The 27,670-nt window shown below is 40.4% G+C and overlaps 2 protein-coding genes and 1 long non-coding RNA gene across 4 annotated transcripts; 2 read left to right on the top strand and 1 right to left on the bottom strand.

Annotated features, from left to right (window-relative positions):
- The first annotated feature begins 52 nt into the window (after positions 1-52).
- On the top strand, positions 53-7,372 carry LOC147650053 (uncharacterized). Its single transcript, XR_015277402.1, has 4 exons — positions 53-319; positions 808-903; positions 1,571-1,750; positions 3,170-7,372. It is a non-coding gene; the product is annotated as an uncharacterized LOC147650053 (long non-coding RNA).
- UQCRC2 (ubiquinol-cytochrome c reductase core protein 2) lies at positions 5,485-16,980 on the bottom strand. Its single transcript, XM_086854716.1, has 14 exons — positions 16,841-16,980; positions 14,812-14,904; positions 14,535-14,684; positions 14,028-14,092; positions 13,035-13,091; positions 12,569-12,693; positions 11,110-11,207; positions 10,627-10,684; positions 10,372-10,467; positions 9,305-9,504; positions 8,954-9,034; positions 8,309-8,385; positions 6,572-6,725; positions 5,485-5,732 (listed from the first exon to the last, which is right to left on the bottom strand). Exons 1-14 carry the CDS (start codon positions 16,874-16,876, stop codon positions 5,649-5,651), a joined length of 1,374 nt encoding a protein of 457 aa, XP_086710842.1. The 5' UTR covers positions 16,877-16,980; the 3' UTR covers positions 5,485-5,648.
- CRYM (crystallin mu) lies at positions 16,957-27,670 on the top strand. Of its 2 annotated transcripts, none has more exons than XM_086854719.1 (8): positions 16,957-17,336; positions 17,966-18,116; positions 19,114-19,176; positions 21,159-21,260; positions 22,104-22,287; positions 23,739-23,860; positions 24,711-24,795; positions 25,462-27,670. In XM_086854719.1, the coding sequence occupies exons 2-8, from the start codon at positions 17,979-17,981 to the stop codon at positions 25,524-25,526; spliced, it is 759 nt and encodes a 252-aa protein (XP_086710845.1). In that variant the 5' UTR covers positions 16,957-17,336; positions 17,966-17,978; the 3' UTR covers positions 25,527-27,670. The 2 variants fall into 2 exon arrangements, with proteins under 2 accessions (XP_086710845.1, XP_023792479.2); XM_023936711.2 differs by lacking the exon at positions 16,957-17,336 and adding an exon at positions 17,501-17,804.

Here is a 27,670-nt window from a genome sequence, read left to right as displayed (position 1 = left end):
ACGCCAGGTGGGCGGGACCAGACAGAAGGCGCGGGGAGCGCGGGGCGGGGCCGAGAGCTGCCGGTGGGTGTGGCCTGGGGAGGGGGCGGGGCACGAGGCCAGGGTGGGACGGGCGGTCCCTCAGGGGGGGTCTGTCGTGAGGGGCGGGTGGCGCTGCCCTGGGACCCCGCCGCTTCGGCCCGGCTCTGTCCAGGGGCGCCCCAACGCTTGACCCGCCGCCTGGTCCTTCGCGGCCCTCATGCATCGCGATCCCCAGAGGTGTTTTGGAACCCGAGAGTGAGCCTCTCGGTCAGTACCAAGGGCTGGAGACTAATCACAGGTCTGTGTTCACCACAAAAAACTGCCTTCTGTTTCTCGAGGCAGTTTATCCCGAGGCTCTTTATCCCTTTGCGAGGCTGGGAAGGAGCTGAAATTCCAGAGCTGCTTCTGTAGCACTGATGAGAACAGGGGTCTTGGAAGGACTGAGGTTTGGCAGCTGTGGAGCCTCTCAGAAACGCTACACAGTGTTGTGTCTGTGCCCTGTATTTGGAAGGAAATCTAATTGTGACTGGAAGTCTCACCCAAATACAGCCATTTTTGATGGCATAATTTTCCCTGGATTCAGCTATACAGAATGTTGGGAATCTGTAGCCAGAAAACGAACAATGCACCAATGTGGGAAACCAGCCTAGTTTTGGCCACAATAGCTCTGTGCCTCTGATACCGTCATTCTGGTACGGGAATGTTGAAGTAAATGAACCAAACAACCCCCACATCTACAGGTACTTGGAAAATATCTAATTGTTTGCATTTTTTTCCTTCCAACAGTGAACATCCACCTGTTTTTTCCAGAGCAGCACAACTGGTCTATATGGAACATACCGGGAAGCCAAGTGGGCGATTGCCTGTGCTATTTATTTTTAAGTAAGTATTTTATGTAGATGGCAGACTGTACAAACAAAATTGAGGTATCAGTAATCTTAAAGTGTTCAACAGCAATCAATAGGATTTGTTATTTGGAGGACAAGCCCTGTACTTACCTCCCACTGAAATTGCCTGAACTTGACAAATTTTCTTAAGGGTGGAGAAAATTGTAAGGCTTTTGATGAAAAATAGCTGAAATTACTCCCTTTAAACCAGAAAAAAATGGTGCATGGAAGAAATAGTGATTTGAAAAACCCATTTGCTACAGGCATGCAGTATTTTCTTGAAGTCCTTAATAGCTGGAAACTCCTCTCTTCTGTTATTTTGTGCCCTGTTCCCTACCTTCCCTGAATATATCCCTGTTAGTAATGAATACTTAAGTAGCAACAGTTTCTCCTTCTCTTGGCAAAATGTGTGACTTTTTAATAAATAAGTTTCCAAGTAAAAACTACTTTAAGTGTATTTATTTGCAGAAAGCAAGTTTATGAGTCTTTTGGCAGCAACTCAGCACACAATGCCAATCTAAAGATGTAACTAAGGATGAGAGGTTTAACTGTTTGTATACTTAAGAATGGGGAGAGCACCTTCTCAAATGTCTCCTTAAAACGTTTATTGAAGAATGATACCACACTTTCAGCTAGTAAAGTTCTCCTGTCACTTTTCAAAGGGCAGTTGACAGCACTGGAAAATTCTCAACACACACAGATTGCAGGATGGATGGCAGAGGTTGGGATGGATGAACAAGGATTAGCCCTCACAATGGTACGGGGATGGGCCATATCTTGTCTTCCAGACAAGAAGCCCTGCTGAAAAAAAACTGCAGCTAATGATGGAAAGCTGAAACCAGGTAAAAGGAACCAATAGCGACATTAAAATTTAATTGAATTGAAAATTCCTTGTTCTGCATTTATGCTTTGAGCCTGTCTCTGATTTATTTACACTTACACAGATCAAAAGAAACTGAATTTAAAATTACAGAGAAAAGAAACTAGCACAAACAGTATAAAGCTCAGTGCCAGCATTCCACTGTGATGAAATACCTGTGATCTTAAAATAGCTGATATGCTGACTATTCCATAATCAGATCAAAATTTAAGTCTATACATTGCTCTCCAGCAAAAACAGATTTCCTGCTCACCAGCGGATTTTTTCCAAAAAATATCTTTACTATTACCTTTATGTAGCAAATAGACTTGAATAGTATCATTCTTTATTCAGTGCATTATTGTTCGAGTAATTTCATTACACAAGTAACACAAATATTCACAAGGCTTGAAATTAATTTGCCTTATTGTTTGCTTTTTATTTCTCTTTATTACACGAAGTAGTTACAAAGTGGCAATAGAACAATCTCTTTGCTTTAACAATCCACACAGGTGTTCATTTGCTAAATGTTTTAAATCTGAAATGAACCGTATCAGAACTAGCAGACTATTACCAGTTATTAAAGGTTTCTTGTGAAACATCTGACACCTGTATTAAACTTGAAATTGAAAGCTCTGTAAATGTGAGTACTTCACATGGGTCCTCAGCCCAATTACATTAAGCTCATGAACTACAGTTCAGGGATGATACTGTGCTATGGTAATTCCCAGCATGAAATTGTCTCTTAACATTAAAATCTATGAAGCGAAGAGTGGAGCGTAATGAAGTAATTTAGAAATTTACTGGCTGTACAGTGAAAATGCATATCTTTAAATTAGAACAATTTTCCTAGCAGTGCCTTTATAGTTTGGGCAGTCCTTTTTTTCAGAATTGCCAGAGCCAGGAAGAAATACCTATTTGCCTGGTGAAATAAAAACCATCAAGTGGAGTTCTTAGCCTTAGAAAAAGGCTTTGCACTTTTGATCTGTGTATAAAAATCAGTGGAAAAATCTGGAGCATAAATTTAAACTACTTTCCTATTATTATTTTCTTAGGATGTGATAGCATTCATACGTTCCCTCAAAAAAAATCTCTTTGATATACAAAAGTATAGATACGATACCAATTTGGTTGTTGGTTTGTTTGGATTTTATATTTTTTTTGTTCCCCCTCCCCCCATCTATAATTAGAATACTAACCATTGAATATTAGGAATATGCACCACTGAAAGTAAGTAGTTCTATTTGCAACAATTTGAAGAAGGCAAGCTGCAAAAGCATTTTTAATAAAGGCTTTAGGGAATCAAATTATTTACAGCATGTGATGTGTTTGATTTACTGCAGCAAGTACAGAAAGGTTTAAAGTGGGTTGAAGACTTATTACAAACATTGTCCCTTTGCAGCTGATCTTAGTTTTTGGAACCAGAAGAAACAAGTTGAGCATGCTTCATGGAGCACCTGGATCTAACTCAGCACATGCCCCATGCAAAAAGAAACCCCACCAAACAGCTGAATTTGTTCAATTCACATTTAGGATGAACTTGTTTAGGACCAAAGCTATAAAATTTTGTGTAAAATTTAGTATTTTGTAGAAGTCTCATCTCTTAATGATACCACAAACAGCATGCTTATTTTGGCATTAATACCAATGCACAGAGCATGGGGCTGGAGGAAACTAAGATGCACAAATGCACTACTTAGCAGCTTTTCTTGCAGTGAATTAGATTTTATCTTTATGGACATTTTTTTTCCTCAGCTGATTGAGATGAGTATCATCTGTAAAGTTTCAAACTGGAACTCAAAAGAACAATTTTATTACAGCATGAAGGAGCTGGTGCCACTCTGTTGACTTTAGTAGGAGGAAGAAATTAACAGAACTAGTGGGAGGTACCAATGTCTTAAAATCCTAGTTACTCACCAAACTGGCAAGGAAGCATGCATGTGCTAATCTCCATGCCAGCAAGAAGAAACAGGGCTGCATAGTATATGTGTCTCCTCAAAATACAAGTGCAAGTTATCTCCATAAAAATCTTCAGTGGCTGCTTTCTGCTGGGAAGCCTCAGCTCTTGCAGGCACTCCTGGCCTCTCCTGACAATGTCTTGTAAGGGGTGCTTGTGTTGGTTGTTTTGACATTCCCCTTCCTGCCTCCTCTGTGAGCATAAATTCTGGCTGGCAATAAAACCCCTCAAGTCAGAGGCCACGTCCCTCTGTAATGGCCACACATCAAGACTATTATTTATTACAAGCAGCTGATGATACCAAGATGGAGCTCTTGCTACAATCCTGTAAAAAGCTTATTTGTTTCTTTATCAGTTGATCTCCTTATAGTGATTAAAGATTAGGACTTTAAACAGGAAAAAAAAGCACTTTTTGTGAAAGCCATGACATACAGCTTTTAAGAATATATTGCTTCAGTCCTAAGGGTTGCCCATACAGTCAGTAGAATCTAGATGGGTTACAAGGCAGTTCCAAGTTGTCCCAAGGCAGAGTTTTAACAGAAATAAAACTCAGAGGTAGGGGAAGTAAGTATTAAAATGAGATAATTAGGCAAGAACACAGAAAGGAACCTCACACAGCAAGGGGCTTTCCAAGAGATTAAACCTTTGTGTTTAAATAAATCATTTACTATGCTGAAAGAACAGAAAAAGAGCTTGCTTTTCTGTTAACTGAGCAAGGAGAAAGACCAAAGGAAAGAGTATACAAAGACAATGGACAATAGAATGTTTCATACTAGAGGAGCTTCAGAACTGAAGAACTCATTTTTAGAACAAGCATTTGAAAATAATGAAAATTCCATGATGAGCTAACTAAATGGCTATGGGAATTTACTGCATGTTGAAGTAATAGCATGCTGTGTATTTCCAGTATGAGTGAAAACATGAGGATGAAGATCACACTGGGTCCAGAAGTGATGATGATACAGACTTGGATGCTTTGCAGTATAAATTTTCATAGTTACACTGTTGAGTTCACTCATGTTACCAGCAATATCCAAAATTTGGTGAATATCTGATACAAGCCAGACACAGAAGCAGGCACAGTGTGATGCTGTACTCCATAATGATGCTGCTGCACTGTGCAATCCTATGTATAAAGCCAGTAGCATTTGACCTCCTTCATGCTGAGAGCCCTTCCTGTTCCTCCTGCCCTTCTGTATCACATGGATCCTGTAAGACTTTGCTTTACTTCAGAACACCTCAAAACGCGGCTTCTTCAAGCCCTAAATTTTTTATGATGTATTGTATGTTTTCTTTAAATATATATGCCTATACTTTAAAAAATGTATGTCCTATAGCTTTCAAATTATGTATTAGCTATATATGGCAAATCCCCTCAAAGACTTCTTCCAGTGCTACTTGTGGAGAAGTCATGGAAAAACAAAATCTCTGCTAGTCCCAGACAAGTAGGAGCTGCAAGCTCTAAGAAAGTCTAATACATTCAGCTTATTTTGAAGGCAAGTTTCTTTACTTAACTGATATAAGAACTGTAGAGACAATCTATCAAGAACTTTTCCTGAATACACAAGAATACATGGATAACCAGTGGTAATTACAGCATTTGTTTTCATTACAGTGATCATTTTTTACACATTTATTTTTTTTACACTGACCAAAACTCATCTTATTTTCACACAGTGGTTTTTACCTCCAGTGTACAGAGCCAGATTTATCAGCCTTTTATATACTGCTTTCAGTGAAAAAAACTTCTACACAAAATGTATGAACTCAGCACTTTATTTGATGAGTGCAAGCCCACAATTACTCCAGATTAACTTTCTGAAAGAACTGAATTCATAAATAACAAATTAGTAGTAATTAATTTAGGACATGGGTGACTTAGAGCTCACATCCATCTTGACTCAAATTCATCCCAGATTTGTTTTTACAATTCATCAAGAAAAGGAGTACTTCCCAAATCCCCAGTAGCTGCCATTGATTTCTTCCCACTGATGAACTTCTTTGCAGCCTGAAAAGAAATCAGGAAAGTGGTTATGAGGAAATACTCACTACAACAGAGTTGATGCTACTCAGCATCAGCTTCAAGTTACCAAAAAAAAAAGAACAAATCCTGGCACTACTGTAATATACCATCATCTAAACAATCCTCCTTTCCCCATATAAATCTAATTGCTTCTAATGCAGCTGCTCATTACTTTATAATCTAAACAGAAATGGCAGATAGACAGTTGGATATAAAAAGCATGAACTCTAAAAATGGTTATTCCTAGTATAATAATTACACCATAAGATAAAGTGTATCTCACTACTAGAACTACTGCTAGTTGCAGCAATACAAATAAGCATTATAAAAAAACAAATTTTGTATCTCAGAATTTCTCTTTATGATGGATTTTTAGAAATTTGCTTCACATATAAGCAACAAGGTAATGTGCAGTAGCAACAAAGTTACATCAATTTATCACTGAAAGCTTAATTGTTTTATTAAACCCACCCATTATTCGAGGCTCAGGAATCCTAAAAACATTGACACAGAATCACCTGCACTGGAACTGATATGAAGTTTTCTGTGAATATTAGTTGGCAGTTTTGGTAAATTTAAGTGAAGAAGATGAGAATTTTACATAATTCCCAGCTACACTAGTTTTACAGTGTATTGGATTAAAGAGTCTTCTGTTAGTAAAGTAAGACATCAAAAGATACCCAGCTGGGATTTGTAAATGAGCTGCTTCTCTGTTTTTAAAGATAGTATATGTGTTTATAAACACATAGAAATGAGCATCAGTTTTCCATAAAAAACTTGACACAGTGATTAAGGAACACCTGTAGATGCTGACACATACTTACATTCACAACATCAGCAGTGGCTACAGAGTCGATTTTTTGAGCAGCAGCAGATGGGGATGTGTGTGTGCCAGAAACCAGGGACTCAGAGCCAATTTCATTCAGCAACCCTTTTGAAGTCTCCACTGACATCAAATAGTTGGCTTTCAGCTGATTTCTGCCGTCAAACAAAGAAAGCATCAGGAATGAGGAAGCTTGTAAGTCCTGCTATATTACCTTTCCTACCACCCCATAAATACAATGAAGTTTTGGTCCTTTTAAACTTCTCAAGATTCCATTTTGAAAGGTTTCCCTTTTTTAATAGGGAAGGATTCTGTAGTTAGGAAAGAGGCACTGCAAATAGTCCAAGCATGAAAATGACAGGTACTTGAACACCTACTGTCCCCCCACAAAGTCAGAAGATCTCTAGCTCAGGATTTCTTTCTGTCTGAGGTAACGAATGCAGTTAGACAAACTATCAAGTTTAAAATTAATTTTCTCAAGAACAGATGTATGCAGAGCAATTTGTCTTAAGTGGCAAAGAAGCAGTGAATGTAAATGGTCAGGCTCCTCCTGTAATAGTTACATGTTTTGTTAAAAGAGTTTATGTTCTTTGTGTTCCATGCAGAATCACTACTACATATAAAAACCTTATTTTTGTTAGACAGTCCTTTTATTCTGAAGACAAAAAGATAGAAAATTATTTATTTCAATAGCTCACTATTAAGTAGCTTGGTATTTCTGATTGAATTGCCAGACTCTGCAAATAGAACTGACTGGGTTTATTTCTCTTTCTCAATAAAGGAAAAAGAGGAATATAAGAAATGTATGAAGTCATTCCACAAGGGAAAAAAAAACCCAAAAAAAACCCTCAAAACAAACAAACAAAAAAACCAACCAAAAACTAGCCACAGCAGCACTGTGTGTAACTCCCTAATACTAGGTGGCTTTGTTAAAAAACAAACAAAAAACCCCCAACAAAATACCACAAAACCCACAACACACAAAACAAATAACGCCCAAGTATAAAAGTCCAGAATCCACCATTTAGCTACTTGGGGACTAAGGTGCAACCAATCATGTCTAGACTATCCTATTTTGTGCTATATCTATGCTTTACATGAAGTCTTGTGTTTTATACATGCAACAGATAATATTTTCATTTTGCTATTTGAGTCTGTACTATATTGTTTTGCACAACCAGATTAAAAAGTGCAATGAAGTTTAATACTACTTGGACACCCCCTCCCCCAAATAGTCCTAGGGGCTTGTACTTCCAGCACTCGGGGTACCATCACTAATTCAGTGCTTTACAGTTGCAGACCCTCATTACTCTTTTTCTTTGAAGATGGCACAGATTGCTTATTATAATTGTTTGGGGAATTGCTCAGTGTAACTGTAAAGGGAATTACCTAAATAATGCAATTTAGGATTCTAATTCAAATACATCTTAATACTACAAAGTATGATTAAAACGAACACATCTGCTGACACTTGCTAATTGCTTATATTGAAACAGTCTTCAGAAAACATTAACACTTCTCTAGCAAGTTTTTATTAGGAAATAACACTACTGGAGAATCAGTGCAGCTTTGAAAAAATATTGATAGGGGCTCAGTTTTTATGCAGGACCATGAGTAGCTCCCCATGGAAATAATTAGAGGATAAGCTCTACTGTACAGAATGGTCTGCGTGTTTGACAAGCAGCTGCATGTTAAGGAAATTCTCTTTAGAGCACATGAGAATTATTTACACACTTACTTTGCCATTGTGACTTCAGCATCGGTGACACCACCCTGGGCAACTGCCTTTACCTGGTTCAAAGCAGCTTTAATGACCTGAGGAAAATTAAATCATTTAAGATTTCTTCCCACATCAGATTTCAACATATTATTTCTATTATCTGATATCTTGGAAACTTCAAGAGAAGAACAGCTGACAACGTGAGGATTGTCTGCCTGAACACGATTCTGAGCGTTTTTATAACAAAACTAAAAACACTGTAATGAATGCCCAAAAATGCACAAAAACTAGTGTGGATTTTAACTGCACCACAGCATTAATTTGTATGGTCTCACTGTTTTTCATGGAATTGCTCAGTTCTGCCAGCTTCAAGAGACAGCACGTTCTTCATTATATACTTAGGCTTACAAATGTAAATCAGCAATTACAGTCAGCAATTTAAGGCATTTTACTAACTTCAGTTCATATTATGTATCTGTCTTTCCCACAAAGCAAGTCTCATTCCCAGCTTACAGAGCTAAGTCATAACTGAACATGAGCACTCTTATACAGGAAATCAGATTAAATTTCCTTTTTTTTTTCAGATGAATCAGTCACTATCTCAAACAAAACACTGCTTTAAAGGTTATGTTGTTGATGCTTAAATTCTAATCACCAACTCACCTCCCCAGCATTTGGAGCCTTGGATATAGTATAAATCCCAAAGAGCCCAGAATCAGAGTAATTCACATTAAATGCAGAAGCCTGCAAAACAAACATCATCATCAACTGTTTTAAGCATCAGAGTAATTCAGCAACAAGCATTGAAAAAGAATTACTATTAAGATCTAAAATACTGTAATTCAAGAAGCTAAACTCCATGTGCTGAGGAAATATCAGACTGGAAGCCCTTCACTGATACACTGTAATATGTGCAAGAACAAACCAATTAAGATTCTAGCTGAAGGTAGTAACCTCTCAAACATAATACACATTTTACTTAAAAGTCAGAATACAGTAATCCTTTGAACTTACATCAAATGGCTGGCCAGTTGCTTTAGCAATACCCTGGGTCAATTTGCTGGTAACACTGCTTCCCCTCTTGACAAGGGGGCCAGCACCTAAAACATACTGAAGGACACTGAAGGCATTTGCTTCTGGGCTCCCAACAACAGCTCCTTCTGCTACAATAGCAGCATGGACGAGGCTATCACCAGTCTGTTTCCTGATTTCTCCTAGAAATACAACAGAATAAAAGGTAATACAGTGTTGAATTAGAAACTACTGTACATCCAGAAGCATAGAAAAGAAACATTTTGCTTTAACAAGGGAAGAGCCAGGGCCTAAAGTTACTGCATATCCACTCAGGAAGGCAGCATGAGGCTGAAGGTAATTTTAAAAAGTCCTTTAAATTCAAAATTTTTCTTGCTAGCACAAAACCCAGTACCTTACTATGCCTTGTTTGAACCTGACCCTAAACTATACACAATGTGGGATGATAAAACTCAAAGAGTCTCCACAAAACAAATACCCAGAAAATAGTGTACCTTCTGTTCATAATAATATTTATGCTGGCTTATAGAAACTGAAGTTATTCCAGTCAAATATTAAATGCTGGAAATTTTCTTTTTCCTCTTCATGTCTTTACAGAGATATCTGATACTCCAACTAAACAACACCTGTTGGTAATGGTACAAAACACTGAAAAAATGGTAAAAAACACTGAAAGAGCTAAGCCTTGCTTTGACTTACAACACTTAACACATCTCTAAATAGGAATCCTACCTCCACCTGACAGCCCTTAACCTACTCTTACAGGAATCTTACCAAAACTGCCAAGAGAAACCATATGGCAGCTTGTTTTTCACTTTATAGAAAATATTATGTCCCAGGTAAAACTTAGTTGAAGAGTTGGGTGCAGTTTTATCTCCCAGCCTTCCATGGTGGAATCTTCTGCTTATTTAAATGGGATATGCATCTGAACTGTCACTTCCAATGTCCAGCAGTTCATGTAACTAGCGTTTCCAGTTGTAACTTTGAATACTGCTACATTTATAAACAGAAAATCAGTCATTCCTAATAGATACAGGAAACATCCTTACCCCCTCTATAAACAGCCTTTGCACCAGGAGCACCAGCTCCACTTCGGATATTCAGGAATTGCTCTGCAACTTGCTTTAAGGTAGAGTGCTTTATACCTGCAATACAACAGTTACTCCAATTAGTGCAATGACATTGAAAAGCTACAGCAGTTAAATGAAAGTGAAGCCTATGTTAACAGGTTCTCTGCAGAGAACTCTAATTTCTCCAGTGGTTTCCCCAAATGACCTGCAGTGTTCATTCAGGAACATACATACCTATTCCAACGAGAGCCATTCTTGAACTTGTGAAATTGTTCTGTACAAAATGGTGAAGCTGCAACAGTAAATTCACGTTTTAGGGTATTTGTTTAAAGAACAAAAACCGTGTGTGTTTCTGACATAGGCTCTTACACTTCTTTAAGTGAATTCCAAATCTTCCAAAAGGAACTGTCTATAGAATGTAATTTTATTGCATTCCCCAGTGACAACTACTAAACACTTTTATAGAAAAGAACAGTTGCATTTCACTGACAGCTTTACTGTCAACAGAAAGCCACTGACAACCATCTTTTTAAATGTGAATGTGAGTTCTGTACCCAGTATTAAAAGTTGCATGGAAATAATTTATGTCAAAACCAGATCAGTAAGGTAGTAAATACTAACTATATGTATATTAAATTAATTTGGTCTCACAAGTGTCACCACCTATTCCTGACAAAAAACTGAAACAGATAAATAGCACAATAGAAAGAACCCTACCTGTTCCGAAGTAATTTTTCCAATTCTGTAGTCTGGACAATACAAGGGATTTGCCAGAGCATTTTTATAAGCTGCAGCATGCAAGTTTTCCAGCACTCCTGAGAGGAATAAAGTTTCAGATAGTTAACATAAGAGCCACATGTAATGAAGGAGAGCTGTGGTCCACTTTAAGAACCACAATATTTGCAAAAGCAGGTCTGGAATAATCCAATTAATAGGGAAGTTTCTAAATCCTTGGGCTGGAACAACCTGGCCTGAGGCCTTCTGTTCTTCTGTAACATTAAAAAGTAACTAAAACAAACTTATTATACAAATAACTTACATATGCTCAACACTTTTTGGCTTCAACAGCAAGCTATAAATGCAATCAATGTTTAGAAGAAGGGTAGCATCATCCTTGTAATTATCATCTTCACTGTAGGAATCCCTTGTTCCTGAGAAAGAACAGGCTCTCTAGAATACTATTTGTAGCTTTGTGAGGTGTCTCCTCTATCTCCCTGCTCAGATGGAGGATGCCAGTGTCTTCAATTCCCTTCTCATTATTTTTTTTTTTTTGCATTCCAACAGCATTCTAGTAATTCCTGTTTTATATTCTCCTTGTATTTGCTCACACTTTTTCCTCAAGAGAAAGATTCCTTTCTTCATAGTTCTGTTTCTGAACATAACTGTAATGTAACTGAAAATATTACATTACTGTGAAAACAAACCTGCAGTTGATATAAGTTAAAAAAAAGAAAATGAATAATTTTAAAAAATAGTAGCACTTCAGTATAAACCAGAGATTTTTCCAACATTACAATGTCACCTTCAATGGGTTACAAAGGTAAACATACTTCAGAGTGGTACAAATGATGTTTATTGAGTAGAACTACCTGAATGGTCTTGGATGACAAGAGTTAATACAAGATATACTGGAATAAGCTCGATTTGACTGAGGCTTTGTGTTGCGTTTCCTCTTTGTTTTCCCTTAAACACAGAAATCTAAATTTGCAACCCTAAAGCTGGAACCCATTTTCAGTACGCTGAAAATACATATTGTTTTTATACCAAAATAACAATACAAATTCAAGAATTCTTTTGCAGGATACTGTTTTCACACCAATGAGTAATACCTAAATATGGTTTTCAGAACACAGGCTTCTGCAAATACACTGTCAACAGTCACGACTTGCACATTCTTTGGCTGCACTCAAAAAGAATTAAAAATGTAGAATGAAAGCTGTGAAGGAGAATGGTGTAAGATATTTTCAGCATGTTACTTACTAAATGTAAGGCTGGAAAAACCTGTGTATTAAGAAAAGTTCCGTAACATCAGAAAGACCATACCTATCACTAAGCTGAAAAATTCAATGTTCATCTGACAGAACAAAAGGGAAACTATTTTTTCCACTTTTTTTTTAATTTTTATTTCGAAGGAACTCCTGCAGTGGCAATACAATGGAACAGAAAATACACTTACCAACTTGAGGACTCTGAAGTGCAATTGCTTTATCAACTTTTAATTGTGGCTGAAGATCAGCTACCTCCCATGGTCTGAATTCTGGTGCTGTGGTAACATTCAGGAGATATTCCATTACTGTATCACTACATAAAAAAAGTTACAATGACATTAAACACAAGCAACATGTACTTCTGCAGTTGAAAGCAATTAAAATTAATTTGTAAGCAACACATTAACAACAAAATGCATCACTCAAGCCAGAGCAATTATTAGCACTGCTGTACAAAGTAGGATAATTCAATTCTGCAACATTTGTATGCTCAGTAACATGACACAGAAGTTGAATATTAATATAGTAATTTACTGATTTATTACAAAAGCATGAGAATAGATATTCCTCCCACCCTGTAAAATGACAGGTCTTCATTACCAAGCAATTTTAAAGAAGGTAGTAATTCCCTTTATAGCCCATCCAGATACCTACACATAGTCTCGCAGACATTCAACAGAGTAAGCCATTTTCTCTCTTGTTGCGTGCACACTACATCAGAAAAAATACAAAATCCATTTCAGCAAAAAACACAGAAGTGGATTTTTACACATATTTCCGGTTGATCAAATTAATCAACAAGACACAGACTGGAATAACTCCTTAACCTTAAATCTGTCTGGGATGATTGTTTAAACATATACAGAGCAGAAACAGGCATAATTAAAAGTCACATCTTCAGTATTCAAGTAATAACAAGTGCCCTGTGACCATCAGAATTTAAGATACCACAACAATTCAAGGTTGAACAGTGAATAAGGTTGAAGAGCAAAACATGAAAAAAAATGTGTGTATGTATTAAAGCAATTTAGAAATTACTACTCTGGACAGAAAACAGTTGGTCCTGTCCTTTTCCTTCAACATATTTGTTAGTGACAGGATCTGAAAAGGGTAGAATCATGAAACACGATTTTTAACCAAATTCTAGATAAAAACATCTTAGTGCATGATTTCAAGATACACTGAAAGAAGCAGGTACATTGAGATCCCTCTTTTGTTCCTTTCAGTCTTGTTTTCTAGGCTTGAAACCCTCAAATCACAAAAGCTAACTACTGTCTGTACTGCTCCTGCAATCTGCTCACAAAAGATGAAGGAAATAAAAAAATCTACTGATTTCAGGAAGTTTATTCTCAAAGTCTGCAAAAGCAGAAAGAAAATTAAGCTTCTAGACAAATTATATTTCTTCCATGTGCACAGTATTTAGTTTATTGAAAGGTGTTTTTAATATACAACTCATGAGTACACACTTGATGCTTAACAGAACAAAAAGCACAAGATCTTCCTTGACAACATTCACTATTCAAGTACCACTTCCAAGCTGAGTTTATCCACTTGAACACTGTTGTGCTTATTGTCTTATGTTTCCTTTAGTCCTAGAGCTCATTTGCATCTCACCAACACAGATTATCTTTCTATGTGGGTACAAACCTCAGGCTGCCACCAACAGCTTCAATGCCACGAGTGATCCGGAAGGAGGAAGCTCCTTTAGTAGTCTATTAAAACAAATAAAAAAAGGCAACTTACAATTCTAAGTATTTAAAAAACATACTGAGTTGATGACAGCAGTAAGAGAAACTACTTAGAAATATTCCACACATGCAATAAATTGAGTTTGTATCAGCCACCTGAACTAATTTTTACCGCAGCTTAAATAAAATGAGTTATGTATATATTTGAATATAGATCTACTAAATATCTATCTAGTTTAAGGCATCAGAGGAAAGAATAATTATAAATGAGCATTACTTCCCATCTGGCCAGGAAGCAGTATCATTTCTCCTGCACTGAGCCACATAACCCAGTACCATGGCACATGGTTCTCCACGTTGCAAGATTTCTTACATTAAATTTTACTATACCATTTACTTTTGCAATAATAAACCTTTAACCATTTCACCTACTGTCAACATAATAACAAAGGAAATAAACACCTACCAAATTAGATGCAAGACGAAGCAGGTGAGCAGTTCCCAGGTTACTGGTGGTTTCATATCTGCTGCCTGTTTTAATAAATACACCAATTCTTGAAGCTGGAGAAAAGTTTTCCAGAGATGCAATAACTAAGCCATTTGGTAATTTTGTGATCTGTATTAAAAAGGAAAAAAACCACTTTGTTTTCATTCAGTGGAAGTACGATCACAGCTCTGCTTTGACTGAGTTTTAAAAAATAAATTAAAAAGAGGAAAAAACCAACCTGTATTATTATACTGACCTCAAGATCCTGAGACTGTGGAGATAATTTCACTTTCTCTGCAGTTGGTGAGGATGAAACTTTAGGAGCTGTTTTAAGCGAGTAAAATCTCTTCTAGAGAAGAAAGCACAAGAGAACCGATTTCCTTTTTTAGTTCATCAGGTTTCTTTACATAGTGAAAAAGTATTTTACTGATTTAAAGTAAAAATGCAGTGAAAGACTTCAAACACTGGAGTAAAAACAGTGATTCCCTTGTAATTCCTCTGATTATTTTTTACATCAGTCAGAACCTGTGCTATGATTTCACAAGGACTCCGGAATTTCAAGAAATTGCACTCTAAGAGTTTTTCCTTCCCTCCTCTTTGCAGCTGTGCAGTGGGTATCCCTCTCAATCCCATACAGTCTCTAGGACACCTGAGAGCAAGTGCAGAGCAATTACCTGAACCAAGAGCCATAACAATCCACATACACAGCACAACAGCTTGGAGGTAACCTTAAATTCCTTATATGTAGGCAGTTCAGCTCCTGAAGAGTCACCTCAAGAGTTCCAACCTGTCTGCACTGACTCCTGCAAGCAAAGAGGACATGAAGGCAAGTCCCCAGACTACAGTTTGGGCCTGTTAAAATAGGTCCAGAGGAGGCCATGAAAACAATCAAAGGACTGGAACACCTCTGCTACACAGACAGGCTGAGAGAGCTGGGGAGTCCAGCCTGGAGAAGAGAAAGCTCCAGGAAGACCTCACTCCAGTCTTGCAGTACCTTAAAGGGGCTCTTTAAGAAGAGACAGGGACACAGGCAGATAGTGACAGGACAAGGGGAAATAATTTTAAACTGTTAGAGAGTTACATTAAATTTTAGGGAGAAATTATTCCCCGTGAGGTGGTGAGGCACTAGAACATGTTGTCAAGAGAATTTCTGGATGCCCCATCCCCTAAGTCTTCAAGGCCAGGCTGGATAGGGCCTAGAACAACCTGATCTAATGTAAGATGTCCCTACCCATGGCAGGGGGCTGGAATGACATGATCTCTCTAATGTCCCTTCCAACTCAAACCATTCCATAATTCTAGGATTTTAATAACCAGAAGCAGTCCTTCACATGAAAGAGGTGAATATCACAAGAGCCCTGCCTTCAGCAGCTGGCAACAGAAAAGACAAGACTATTGATTTCAAATCTGAAATGCTATTGCCTTCCACCCACTTTAGAAGTTGGTTATACTAATTAATTTACATATTACTCTTGCTTTCACATTAAAAGATAATTCCTATACATCTCAAGTTGAAAAGTGAGTGACAGAAACACCACTGCGCTTCGGCTGTACGGGTGGCCAGTGATGTAATTCCCATTGTTTTACCAGAGACTATCCATTGTATGAATGTATGAAAAACTCCTTTACTCCCTCACCAAGGGTTTGGTAAGACACCTAGTTTTAAACTCTAAACTCTAGTATTTTATGAACTACTACTTCATATCTAAAACTGAGTCACAAACACGCTGTCACTCAGAGGTCATTCTCCATCCCACTCGAGCGCAATCCCAGCGCTCATCCAACACAGGTTCTGCCCGGCTGCCAGCCAGCCCCAAGAGAGCCTTTGGGCAGGACAAGCCCTCTGCCCCCTCCCCGCTTCCAGGACACGCCAAGCGCCAATGCCAAGGGCACCACCTTGTCTCAAGCAGCTGACGCTTCTCCAGCGCGGCGGGATCCCCTCACCTCCCTTCTCTCCGTGCCCCCTGGGCCGCTGCCGGGGCGGCTCTGGCAAAGCCTGCGGCGCCGCGGGGAGCTCCGGGCCCGGCCCGCGGCCTGCCTGACCTTCAGCCGCCGTCCCGCTGCGCCGCCCGCCCGCCGGCCCGGCCCGGCCCCGGCACCCACCCCAACCTCGCGGGCTGCCCACCAGCCCCGCTGCCACGACCGCCGCCCGCCGCCCCCTGCCCGGTTCGCCGCCCCGGGCTGGCCGGGGTCAGCCCGCCCACAGCCCCCGGGCCCAGACAGCGGCTGTCACCGCCAGCTGCGCCTCTCCCGCAACCCGCACGACGCGCCCGGATCCCGCTCACCGAAAGGGAACGTGCGGCTACCGGGAACCCCTTCATCGTCCCGTGCCCCTCGGCTCGGCTCCGGCCAGGACAAGATGGCCGTTCCGGAGGGAGACCCCGCCTTCCCGGCGCGCCCCGCGCCGCGCTGACCTTCCAGCGAGCGCACCCCGAACTCGACTGCTCCGGCGGGCGGCAACAGCGCCACCGTGCGGGCACCGCGGGCTGTGCGCCGGCGCGGGGCGTCCCCGCTCCCGGGCACTGGGGACCGTGCCACCCTGCCGCGCGCGGGGTCCCGGTGGCGCCGGTCCCTCGGGAATGTCCCTCGGGAATGTCCTTCGGGAACGGCCCTCCGGAATAGCCCTAGGGGCTATGCCTCGGAGCGCGGGGTCCCGCTAGCGGCTGTCCCTCGGGACGTGGGGTGGCTGTACCCAACCTATGTTAGGGCCGTTCCGGGGAGTTCACAGCCACCTGCCCGCCGAGCGCTGCCCGGGTGAGACGGGAGCACCGGTGTCTGCGGGTACGGCAACTCCCGGGCGCCGGAGCCGCCGTCGAGCAGGCTTTTAGCGCAGACATCGCGGGGTGTCCGCCGCGCCCGAGAGGGGCGTGGGGCGCGGAGGCGGAGCTGGGACCGGCGGGGCGGTTCCGCGGCGGGGCCGGCGGCGGCGGGGCCGCCCCGGGGAGTTCTTAGCGGCGGTGCGGGCGGTGCGGGCGGTGCGCCGTCTCGCTGTCTCGCCGTCTCGCACTCTCGGAGTGCCGTCGTCCCGTCCCTTGCTGTCCTATTCCTGTCCCGTCCCGTCCGCCCGGCTCTCACCATGGGCTCGACTCCGCCTGTGTTCATCAGCGCCGAAGAGGTGGAGAAGCACCTGCACCGTGCCAGCCTCCTGCTGCCGGCTCTGGAGGCCGCCCTGGCCAACTTCTCCGCGGGCGCGGCGGGCGGGGTGGTGCAGCCCGTGCGCACCGTGCTGCCCGTGCCCCGGCACGGCGGGTGAGGCCACGGCGGGGCTGCCACGGCGAGCGGGGATAGCGGCAACGGGGGGCGGATCTGGAGCTTCACAAAAGGCCCTTGGTAGCGGGTTAACCGGGCGGTGACGGTGGCAGCCCGCTGGCTGTGAGCTCCCCTGATAACGCGGGTAATTCTCCCCCCAGGTACCTCGGGGTCATGCCCGCCTACAGTGCTGCAGACGATGCGCTGACAACCAAGTTGGTGACTTTTTATGAGCACCTGAAGGACTCCTCTGTGCCTTCTCACCAAGCGACTGTCCTCCTATTTGACCCCAGCAATGGTACTTTGAAAGCTGTAAGTCTCGTGTGTCCTGCATTCTTCTCTGCTCATGCTGTCAGTTCTCTCTTCTGTTTCTTCGGTGTAAATTGGCCTGAGTTTACCAACAGGATTTGGCGTAAAGCTGCCTATCTTTCGTTAATGTTAAATTGTACTCACTGTGCTATTTGCTGCTGCTTGTGGTTTGAATCTGATAGCTCAGAGGGTAACTGGAAGAGAAAAATGATAAGGAGAAGTTTATCTTGCATTTGAAAGCAAAAATACCCTCTACCTTGCTGGGTAAAGAATGGATCTTGAGCCATCTCAAGTTGAAAGAGATTTACAATTTGCACTGCAGGGAAAAGTATTCAGAGTCTGATTACTTTTCCTTTATTTAAAGAATTTAAGATTATTTTTTTTAAGAGTAGCAATGATTTGGCTTTCACTTTAGTAATAATGATTTGTTAAAGGGCCAAAACTGGTCAAGAAAATTATCTTGGGTTCTTCTACCACACCCCTTGGGTTTTTGGCCCCATAATTAATGTGTATGCAGTAGCTATTGGACATCGAGGCAGGAGTGTCTCGTGTGTGACACACATTTGAGGAATTCCATGGTTCCCTGTCGTCCCCCTGTACAGACCAGGACAGTGCAGACTGGGGAACCACTCTAGCTTACACTGGTCCCTGGTCTTCCTGGAGTGCAGAATATGGGAGTCATATCCATGCATTCCCTGTGCTGGAGAGCCAAGGAAGTGCAGTGCATCAGGAGCTGGGTGAGTTAGAGGTAGCTCTTCTCTGACCATTTTCACTCTTTTTGTGCTGATGTAATGATATGGAAGAACTGGAATAAACAGAGAATCTGCCCAGTTTAAATGTGACTTTGTACGGTTTGTGGTTGCTATGATAATAGTTGTCAACTTCTACATGTGTTTATCTTTTATATCTGTAATATCACATCATTCACAAAGTGGATGAAAATGTTTAGTATTTATTCATTTTTCAGTGTTCTCTTCAGTCTGTTTCAATTGTTTTAAAGGTCTTGGATGGCAGTGTCATTACAGCAAAACGAACAGCTGCAGTTTCTGCCATTGCTACCAAGGTGTGTCTTCTGTTCTCTTAAGTGGGGTTTGTAGAATAACTGGAATAAATTATGCAAATGGATTTTCATCTAATACAGCTTAAATGATATTTATCATAACATATGCACTTTCAGGGAAAACTTGAACTCACTGTTTTGAGTCAGTCATGTCTGGCTTTAACACTTTGTGTGTGATTGGAGAAGGAACCCGAGCTATATTTTTGTGCCTTCTATTGCACCCTCTTCTAGAAATTTACTGAGCAGTCTTTCACTGTATTTTCTTTCTTTTGTGCTTGTGTTAACATGCCCCTTTATGGCTTTTAGTGATGGAGCTGTGGTGATATATTGAGTTTTATTTAGATAGATGCCTCCTGCTGTCAGGACAGGACAGGTGGGTTGCACTGGACCTGTAAAAAGAGAGAAAAAGCACATTTCCATTTCTCTTAAGGTAGATGATGCCCAGTATAGATGGATAACTTGTCCAGAGGTGTCTGTCTGTCAGTGTCTCTGTTGTCACTGGAAGATGCCCAGATAATTGTCCCATACCATAGCCATAAACTTCAGTGTTTAAAGACAAGTAAGGTGTATCTGGCTGTGTGTTGCTTTATGTCACTTCAATTTCAGTTGGAAATTGTTGAGATTCTTTTTTAAAAGCTATTTTTTTTGTTGGGCTGCTAACAGCAGGAAGATAGCAAATGACCATGCATTACACAGCAAGGTTTTAGCCTTCACCTCAAAAGCTGAGGCAATAAGAAGAGGGAAAAAATAGAGCTGAAAAATACCATTGTTGCTCCTCAGCTCTGCATCAGAATGAAGGCTGATCTCACCATTTTGTTAGGGGCAGTCTTCATGCCAGGGTGACTCTATCCATGGCAATGGAGCTACACTGGCATAAAATTGAGTGAAGGACCTGTCCCCAAGAGCTTCTCCTGAACCAAAGGACAGAATGATTTACAATGAACTCCTTGGACAGGAGGTTACAGAACCTCATTCATTTTGGCCAATCTGTATTTGGTCAGTTCTGATGTTTTTTATGCAGTCCAGGCTGGCTTCAAAGGAGCTTGGCTGCCGAAGGTACTTCAAGATCAGATCCTTCATTGTCATCTGTTGTTTTGGAAATTTTCAGGAGTGTTTGAGTTTAGCTCATATTAGTCATCTTGTCTTCTTTAAGGCATTTGCTTTTCAAAGATCCCTGCTCTTATGCAAAGGACCTTTGAAATTGGTGCTTCATAGTCTTTAAAAGGCACATTAAAACAAATTCTTATTACTGAAAAATGGGATCAATGAGATTTTTTTTCCATTTGTTTGCAGCAGACTAAACCTTGAGAGCCTAGACAATTCTAAAGCTTTTTAGACAAGAGTGAGTGGCCACAGCAAATGCATAAACAAGATACAAGGATAGGTTAGGGCTGGACTCCAGCAGTTCTGTCTTTCCCTTTGCCAAGTACTGGTGAATCACAGACAAGAAACCAGAATGCCAAAAGCAACTGTAGAACTGAATTTTATTATTTGTTCCTCAGAACCATCCCTACTTTTACAATGTCTGTATATTATGGCTCCTGCAAGGCCAAGATACACTTGTGGTGTGATTTGTGGCTTCAGTAAATTCAGAGGTGGGTCCGTGTGGGGCTGCCAGAACTAGTTTTTACTGTGGTTTTACACTTAATCAGCCACATGGATGGTTTAATATTGGAGTGTGCTGAGGCCGCAGAACTTGCTGTTCATGATGTTGCATCTTAAATCTGAATTTCAAGTCTGACAATTCAACACTGGAATTAAGCAAAGTTGTACTTTGGTGCTACTGATGCTTTCTTTTGCATAAAAAAACAACCCTATATATATAATGATTATTGAATATTTATTTATGTACTTTTTTGTTGTTTAAAAGGGATAACAATACTGCTGTCTTTTGTAGTATTTTGATATATATTTGTAATACCTGTTAATGTATTGTCCTTACTTATTCTCTTTCTTTTTTTTTTTTTATTTCTGATACTCTTCAGTTGTTAATGCCAGCTTTTGCAGAAGTGCTGTGCATTTTGGGAGCTGGTGTTCAAGCATACAGCCATTATGATATCTTCACAGAGCTGTTCACATTTAAAGAGGTAACAGCTGCATCTTAAGAGGATACATTTATCTTTATTATGTTGCAGGATTCATGATAAAAAAAGTACAGCCAGTGAAGTTGTGTGGGGTCAGGCTGGGATGGAGCTCCTGTTCCCCAGAGCAGCCCTCACAGTGCTGTGCACTGCCAGCTCAAAGGGTCTGATAACAACCCAGAGTTTTGGCTACTTCTGAGCAGTGTTCACACAACATCAAGGCTGTCTTTCCAAAATTTGTTTCTGTTTTATTAAACTGCCTTTATCTTGACCCACAAATTTTTCCATTTCATTTTCTCTTCCCTCTCCCAGTGCTGCTGTGGTAGGGAGTGATAAAACAGTTTTGAGGGCACCTGGTATTCAGCCATGGTCAGTCCACCATAAAAGTTAAGGTTAATCATATTTTGTTTCTACAGAACCTGAGAACAGTAAGCAGCAGAAGCAGCAAAAATTTCTTGCTCAAATGTTGATATTTAAAAAGGGGTTGGAATCAAAGTTGTTTCAGATAGCTTTTTGTCTGAGAAGATCCTACTTTATATGGCATACTTGGGTAAACTTTTTGTGACTTTAAATACACTTCCTTTAAGTGTATTTTTTATGTGTTATTTTATAACATTTTAGTGATATAAGCCAGCTCTACAACGAGGCATCACAAAACAGGCATTCAAATGCAGGTGAACACTCAGCAAATTTACTCACTTGTATAAAAACATAAAAGGGGGAAAAAATCTCCAACCTTTAGGGAATGCTTAACTCTCTACTGAAAAATTAAGTGTTCTGTTTCAGCAAGGAGAAATTCTCCGAGTTAATCTGTCTGTGTTTTGTTTTCCCTTGTTTTTCTCCCTGAAGGTGAGGATATGGAATCGCACCAAGGAGAAGGCAGTGAAGTTTGCCAGTTCTGTCAGCGGTCCCGTGCGGGTCTGCTCCTCTGCCCAGGAGGCAGTGACAGGGGCTGATGTGATTGTGACAGTCACTATGGCAACAACTCCCATCTTATTTGGAGACTGGGTGAAGCCAGGTGCCCACATCAATGGTATGTTCTGTTCCCATTGTGTACAGCAGGTGGTTATTAGCACATTGTTTAGCATCACCATCTGTTGGAAAGCAGTTATCTGTGCTTCATGGAATGAATGTTCTTTCCATTTTGACTTTTCCTCTTTAGTGAGGATTACTTTTCCCAGCCCTATCCTTCTGGAGCCAGAATGCCTGCATAATCCAGCAGGGGATTTTTGCTAGAGCATGGGATTTGCTCTTTTCCCATATGCTCTTTACTCTTAGTGGTGCATCATCTTTGCCCTCACGTTGTCATTATTCTCACCTTTCTCTCCATTTAAATAACCCACACAAATGTTCTTATTTCTAAGTAGTTACTGCTCCTTGTAGTATTGTCTGGTGGTGTCATCTTTTCTTCTACCAATTTTGTAATTTCCTCTATTTGTTTCTTTTGGGGCTGATCACACTAATTTACTTTTTTACTGGAGTTATGAAGATGCAATAACTGAATTAAGAGCATTATAATTTAACCTCTTAATTATAATGAGGTTTGGAGGGGTGCTTTTTTTTGTTGCCCGCCTTGTAATGATGTTGCCACACTATTGTTTGGAGTCTCTGGATGTGCCTTTGTTTGTTTATTTTTATTAATTGTGGGCCTTGTTCAGATGACCTTGTGCACTTTCCAGATAGCATAGTAATAAGACAAAAGCAAGTTCTCAAAGGGAACAATTTAAAGGAAGGTCCCACATTCCAGCAGCATCCTACCAATTTTTCAAACTCAATTTAGTCCTTTGTCATTGGAAGTTGTTGTCTGTGTTGTGTCATGGCACGGAAGCCAGAAATAAAACAAAATCAATTAAGGTCCACAGTCACTGAGGCGACACAGACACAAAGACCTCTCTCCTTTCCTTGCCTTTTTTTACCCTTCATTGAGGCATTTGTACTGTTTGAAGAGGCATTTGAGCAACAAATGCAGATTTATCAAATGCAAATTTATTGTTCCTTAACAGTTAGACATATAAAGAATATCAGAATGTAGTGTAACTGGGTAGTCCTTTTAGTTTTTTTGGGTTTCTTGTTTGCATGTTTTTAAGCTCATAAAAAGTTGATCATGATCTTGGTGCTCTGTATAAAAACTAAGCTCTGTGATTTGTTTTCAGCTTCTCTGGGTAAGTGATAATCTAATAAAGGTGTGTAAAGTTCATTTGGCAATGGTCTGATGAAAACAAGGGTATAAGATATAACAAAGGGAGAGGACTTTATTTTGCCTCAGCTACTCAGATTCTTCTGACAAGGATATTTTACTGGCATATCAAATCTTGAATGGTTTTTTGTTGTCCTATCAATCAGTATTTCTCCAAGACTAACACTGGATTTTTTGTACATTTCCATAATAGCATTGATTGTTGCTTCACATATGTCTTTTGAACAAAATGGGGCTTAAATTTGTTGTAAAAATTGCTCCCAAGTTCATCAGTTTTGTTCCTTTAGCTGTTGGAGCAAGCAGACCAGACTGGAGAGAACTGGATGATGAGCTGATGAAGAATTCCGTTCTGTTTGTGGACTCCAGGGATGCTGCTCTCACAGAATCAGGAGATGTTATTTTATCAGGGGTAAGACTTTATGAAATGAAATGAAATGATTATTTTTGTGGCAATTAGTTTGCATTTGAAATGAGTTGGTATTGATGATGTCCTGCACTGAGACCTTTAGGGCATCAAATGTAATTGTTAACACTTTCCAGGCAGGGGTTGAAAGATAAACTGGTTTCAAACTGTGACTGCTCTGCCCGTGACCAGACCATGCAAACCAAGTAGCGTGTTTTCAGCATTGGCTTTTGGTGATAACAATGTATTGCTGTTGAAAGAGCTACATTTCCTGCAGTGTTTGGTTATCATAAATATTCTTCAAATATATTTATTAAAACCTGTAACTTTCTTCCCATGAGATTTCAGTGTGATTGGCATCTCCTTGGGCACTGAATGGACCAGCCCAAAGAATGGACCACACAAGCAAAGCAGACAATGATCTGCACAGATTTGCCAGCAGGGACTCTTTGAGGTTCAATGGAGTTTTCTTTTTCTCTTTTAATGTGTCTGCAGAATAAATATGATTTACACTTTTGAGGTTTAACATAAGAGCTCCAGATATGGTAATGTGTGAGGAATCCCATGTGTTTTGTTGGACAAGTAACAAGCTATCCACTGTAAAAAAACCTACTGGCTGAGGAAAGTCTGCCAGCTGTTTTTCTTTGGAAACTATTCTGCTCCTCTGATTTCTGTCCAGTTTCTATATAATTTGTCTGAATGTTGATCTGCTTCACCATGGAAAGTAATCAGTTTTGGGATGCAGCGCTGGAGGAGTTCTTTCTTTTGAAGTCACTTAGAAGAAAAGGGTTTTTTTCCCCTCCCAATGTATGTATGGGTATTATGTTTTTGTATAAATATGTATTTTTTTTCACAGGCGGAGATTTTTGCTGAGCTGGGGGAGGTATTGAAGGGTACAAAACCAGCCCTGCCTGAGAAAACAACAGTGTTTAAATCATTGGGTAAGAACAGCCCCTCCTGTGTCCAAGTCTGACAGAAAACAATGCCTTGTTCTTTATTAGGTCCCCCATGCGTGGGAAAGCTGCTGATCATCTTCAGAACCGCTGTGGCAAGGCACTTCCACAAGAAAGTAGACTGTGATTTGCATTTTCCCTTTTTATTTCCTTTCTTATTTATCTAGCAGGATTGATGTAATGAAAAGTGATAGGAAAGCAGGCAAACAATAGAAGTCCATTTTCCATTTCACAGTTGTTCAAGACATGACTGCAGCATTTATTAATAGAGCTCCAGCCCGACTGCCCCGCTGTTCCACCCGTGGGGTCTGTCTGACCTGAGACAATGTGACAGTGTCCTGTGGGGCTGGGGTTTGGGAGAGGGTGGCACTGGCGATGAATTACCATGCTCTGAGCTACATGACATCTCCAAAAGGGCCCAGTTGTGATATGAACTGAAAATTAGAGTCCCACTGTTACATTAACTTCTTACAGCACACCCAACACCGCATGATGGTTATGGACTTTGAATGTAACACTGTAGGTGTTTGGGATGGGAAATAATTCCTGTTCTTGTCCAGTTAGATAATCTCCTTAGTCTTCCTGTTCATTTCTGAAACAAAATTGTTCATACAGCCGAATGAATGTTTGAAGGTAACTTCAATTCTTTTTCAGGGATGGCAGTTGAAGACACAGTAGCAGCAAAATTCGTTTATGATGCATGGTCAGCTGGTAACTGAAGAGAGAGGTATACAATGCCAATGAGGCCAAGAAAACAATTTGCACTTAGTTTCCTTGAATCCTGTGTTAACAAGAAAGGCATCAATCCTATCTGAATGTGGCCCTTCTAGAACATTCAAGAAGGAAAAGTAAAATTTCAGCAATAGACTAATTTCTAAATTCTTCTAATTTCAAGTATTAGACACTTGCAATATTGCTAATAAATGTCTCTCTTTTGTAACAGCAAGTATTGGATGTTTGCAGTGATACTAACAAGGGTATCTTTACATATTTTGGTATCATTCTGAAATCAATGCCTTTCCTCCCTAATTATTTATGTAGCAGAAGCCTGTGTGTAGATTTCATAGTTTTTAGAGGGATAATTAATTCTGGCATAAAATACATCAGTCTGAAGAATGGACTCTGGCATCATATTATATTTACCTGTGATGGTACTTTAATTGCAACTGTGTATTTCAGTGCTCCAGTGACAGTGACCTTGTCTTCAGCCTCCTAGGTACAGCCCACCTCTAACTCCTGGACACACTTTCCCTTCCAGCTCACACTGCAAGTCACCATTTTTTTCACCCCTTGCAATCCACTTTCCTTTGCCCTCAGACTCAGTGGGTTTTTTTCTTAACAGCACTGTTCTGAGTGGGGGTTTATGTAAATAACCATACCTCCATACAGCTAGATTTCTGCTCAGTACCTCCCTTACTACATGCCTCGCTGGGATATTGCTGTTTTCATATTGCAAGGAGTTGCACGGAATGTGAGAATATGTGTTTTGATTTAACTTTTATCTGTGTTCTGTAAGGAGATTTTGCTATTAATCTATGGTGCCTCTAAGTTGTTTTTCTAAGCTTCTTGAAGGATGTAACCACACAAACTGATTTCAAGTATACAGCCAAGTATTTTAACTTTGGCTGTATTATGCTTCAATTGCTAATTGTTCTATTATCACAGATATTAGCTGGGGCAGGAATTTTCATGGTCCTTTCCTGGCAGAGGAACCCAGTGACATAAGGAAAAGTTCCAGTTTTGTGTTGTTATGCAACTGCCTTGCAAAAGAGTGAGCATCTGCTGAAAATCAGCTATTGCCCTGGAAACAAATTCCTGTCTCAGGCTCACAAGTTGTGCCTTGTGAAATTTTATTTCTATTTGCATATTATTTCATGCAGGCTATTAAGTGTTTCTGCATGCTGTGCAGGAGTTGGATGACAGGGCATTTTATAACATGCCAGTAGAACAGAGCTGAGCAACAGGAAGGAGGGTCAGGAGCAGCTGGCATTAAAGCCCTGGAGGGTGCATAGGTAAGTGTAGAAGAGGTTAATGAGTATAGTGCAGGTGTGATGTAAATAATACTCCCAGTTATAAGCCTTGTGTAAGCTAGTTGGAAAATGTACTAAGTGGCAGAGGTAGTATAGAAAGGTAGCAGACCACTAAGAGGGCTGAAGGATATTTAATGTGGATCCAAACTGAACTCCACTGATCCTGTTTATTCCATCAGAAAGAACAACAGACATTTGTCTATGAGCTTTTGTGTTTTAATTGTAGCAAAATTACTTTTCTGTTTTTACATGTCTTGTTTCTTCTCTGTCATTTCATTGAAGTGTTTGGAAGTTTAAGTGTTGATTTAGTTTGTTACTTCAGTCACGCAGAACTACACTAACCTGAGGTAAACATGAAAGTAAATGATGCTCCATTACTCAAGAACTCCATGGAAATTTGCAATAAATAATTATGACATTATTATCCCAGTTCTGTGCCAGTGTTATACCAGATTTGTAATTTTAATTGTGAGACACAGTGTTTGGGAAGAAGACAAGTCCAGTTTTTTTTCACATGTACTCCCCTACAGACTATGCACTTTAAAAAATAAATGGAGCCAGTCCAAAGACCTGGTTCTGAAAACCCACATTGTTCTCAGCCCCGTTGGCTGTGGGAGATTTTGTGAGTCTGGCTTCAGTGTTGTATCTCTGATGTCAGAGTTCAGAGAATTACTCAATGGAATTACTTGGATGCCACCTTTAGATTTTCTGAGGGGAAGTAATTGCATCAATTTCTGTGTTTCCTTCTCTTTACAAATTAGCGGATCATGAAATTGTGTAACTTGCATTTATATTAAAATGAAATAGATACTGCTGTCTTTCTTTGACTTCCA

The sequence above is a fragment of the Cyanistes caeruleus genome, chromosome 17 (genome assembly GCF_971803275.1).
Source record: "Cyanistes caeruleus chromosome 17, bCyaCae1.hap1.1, whole genome shotgun sequence".
NCBI lineage: Eukaryota > Metazoa > Chordata > Aves > Passeriformes > Paridae > Cyanistes > Cyanistes caeruleus.
This window is presented reverse-complemented; position numbering and strand designations above follow the sequence as displayed.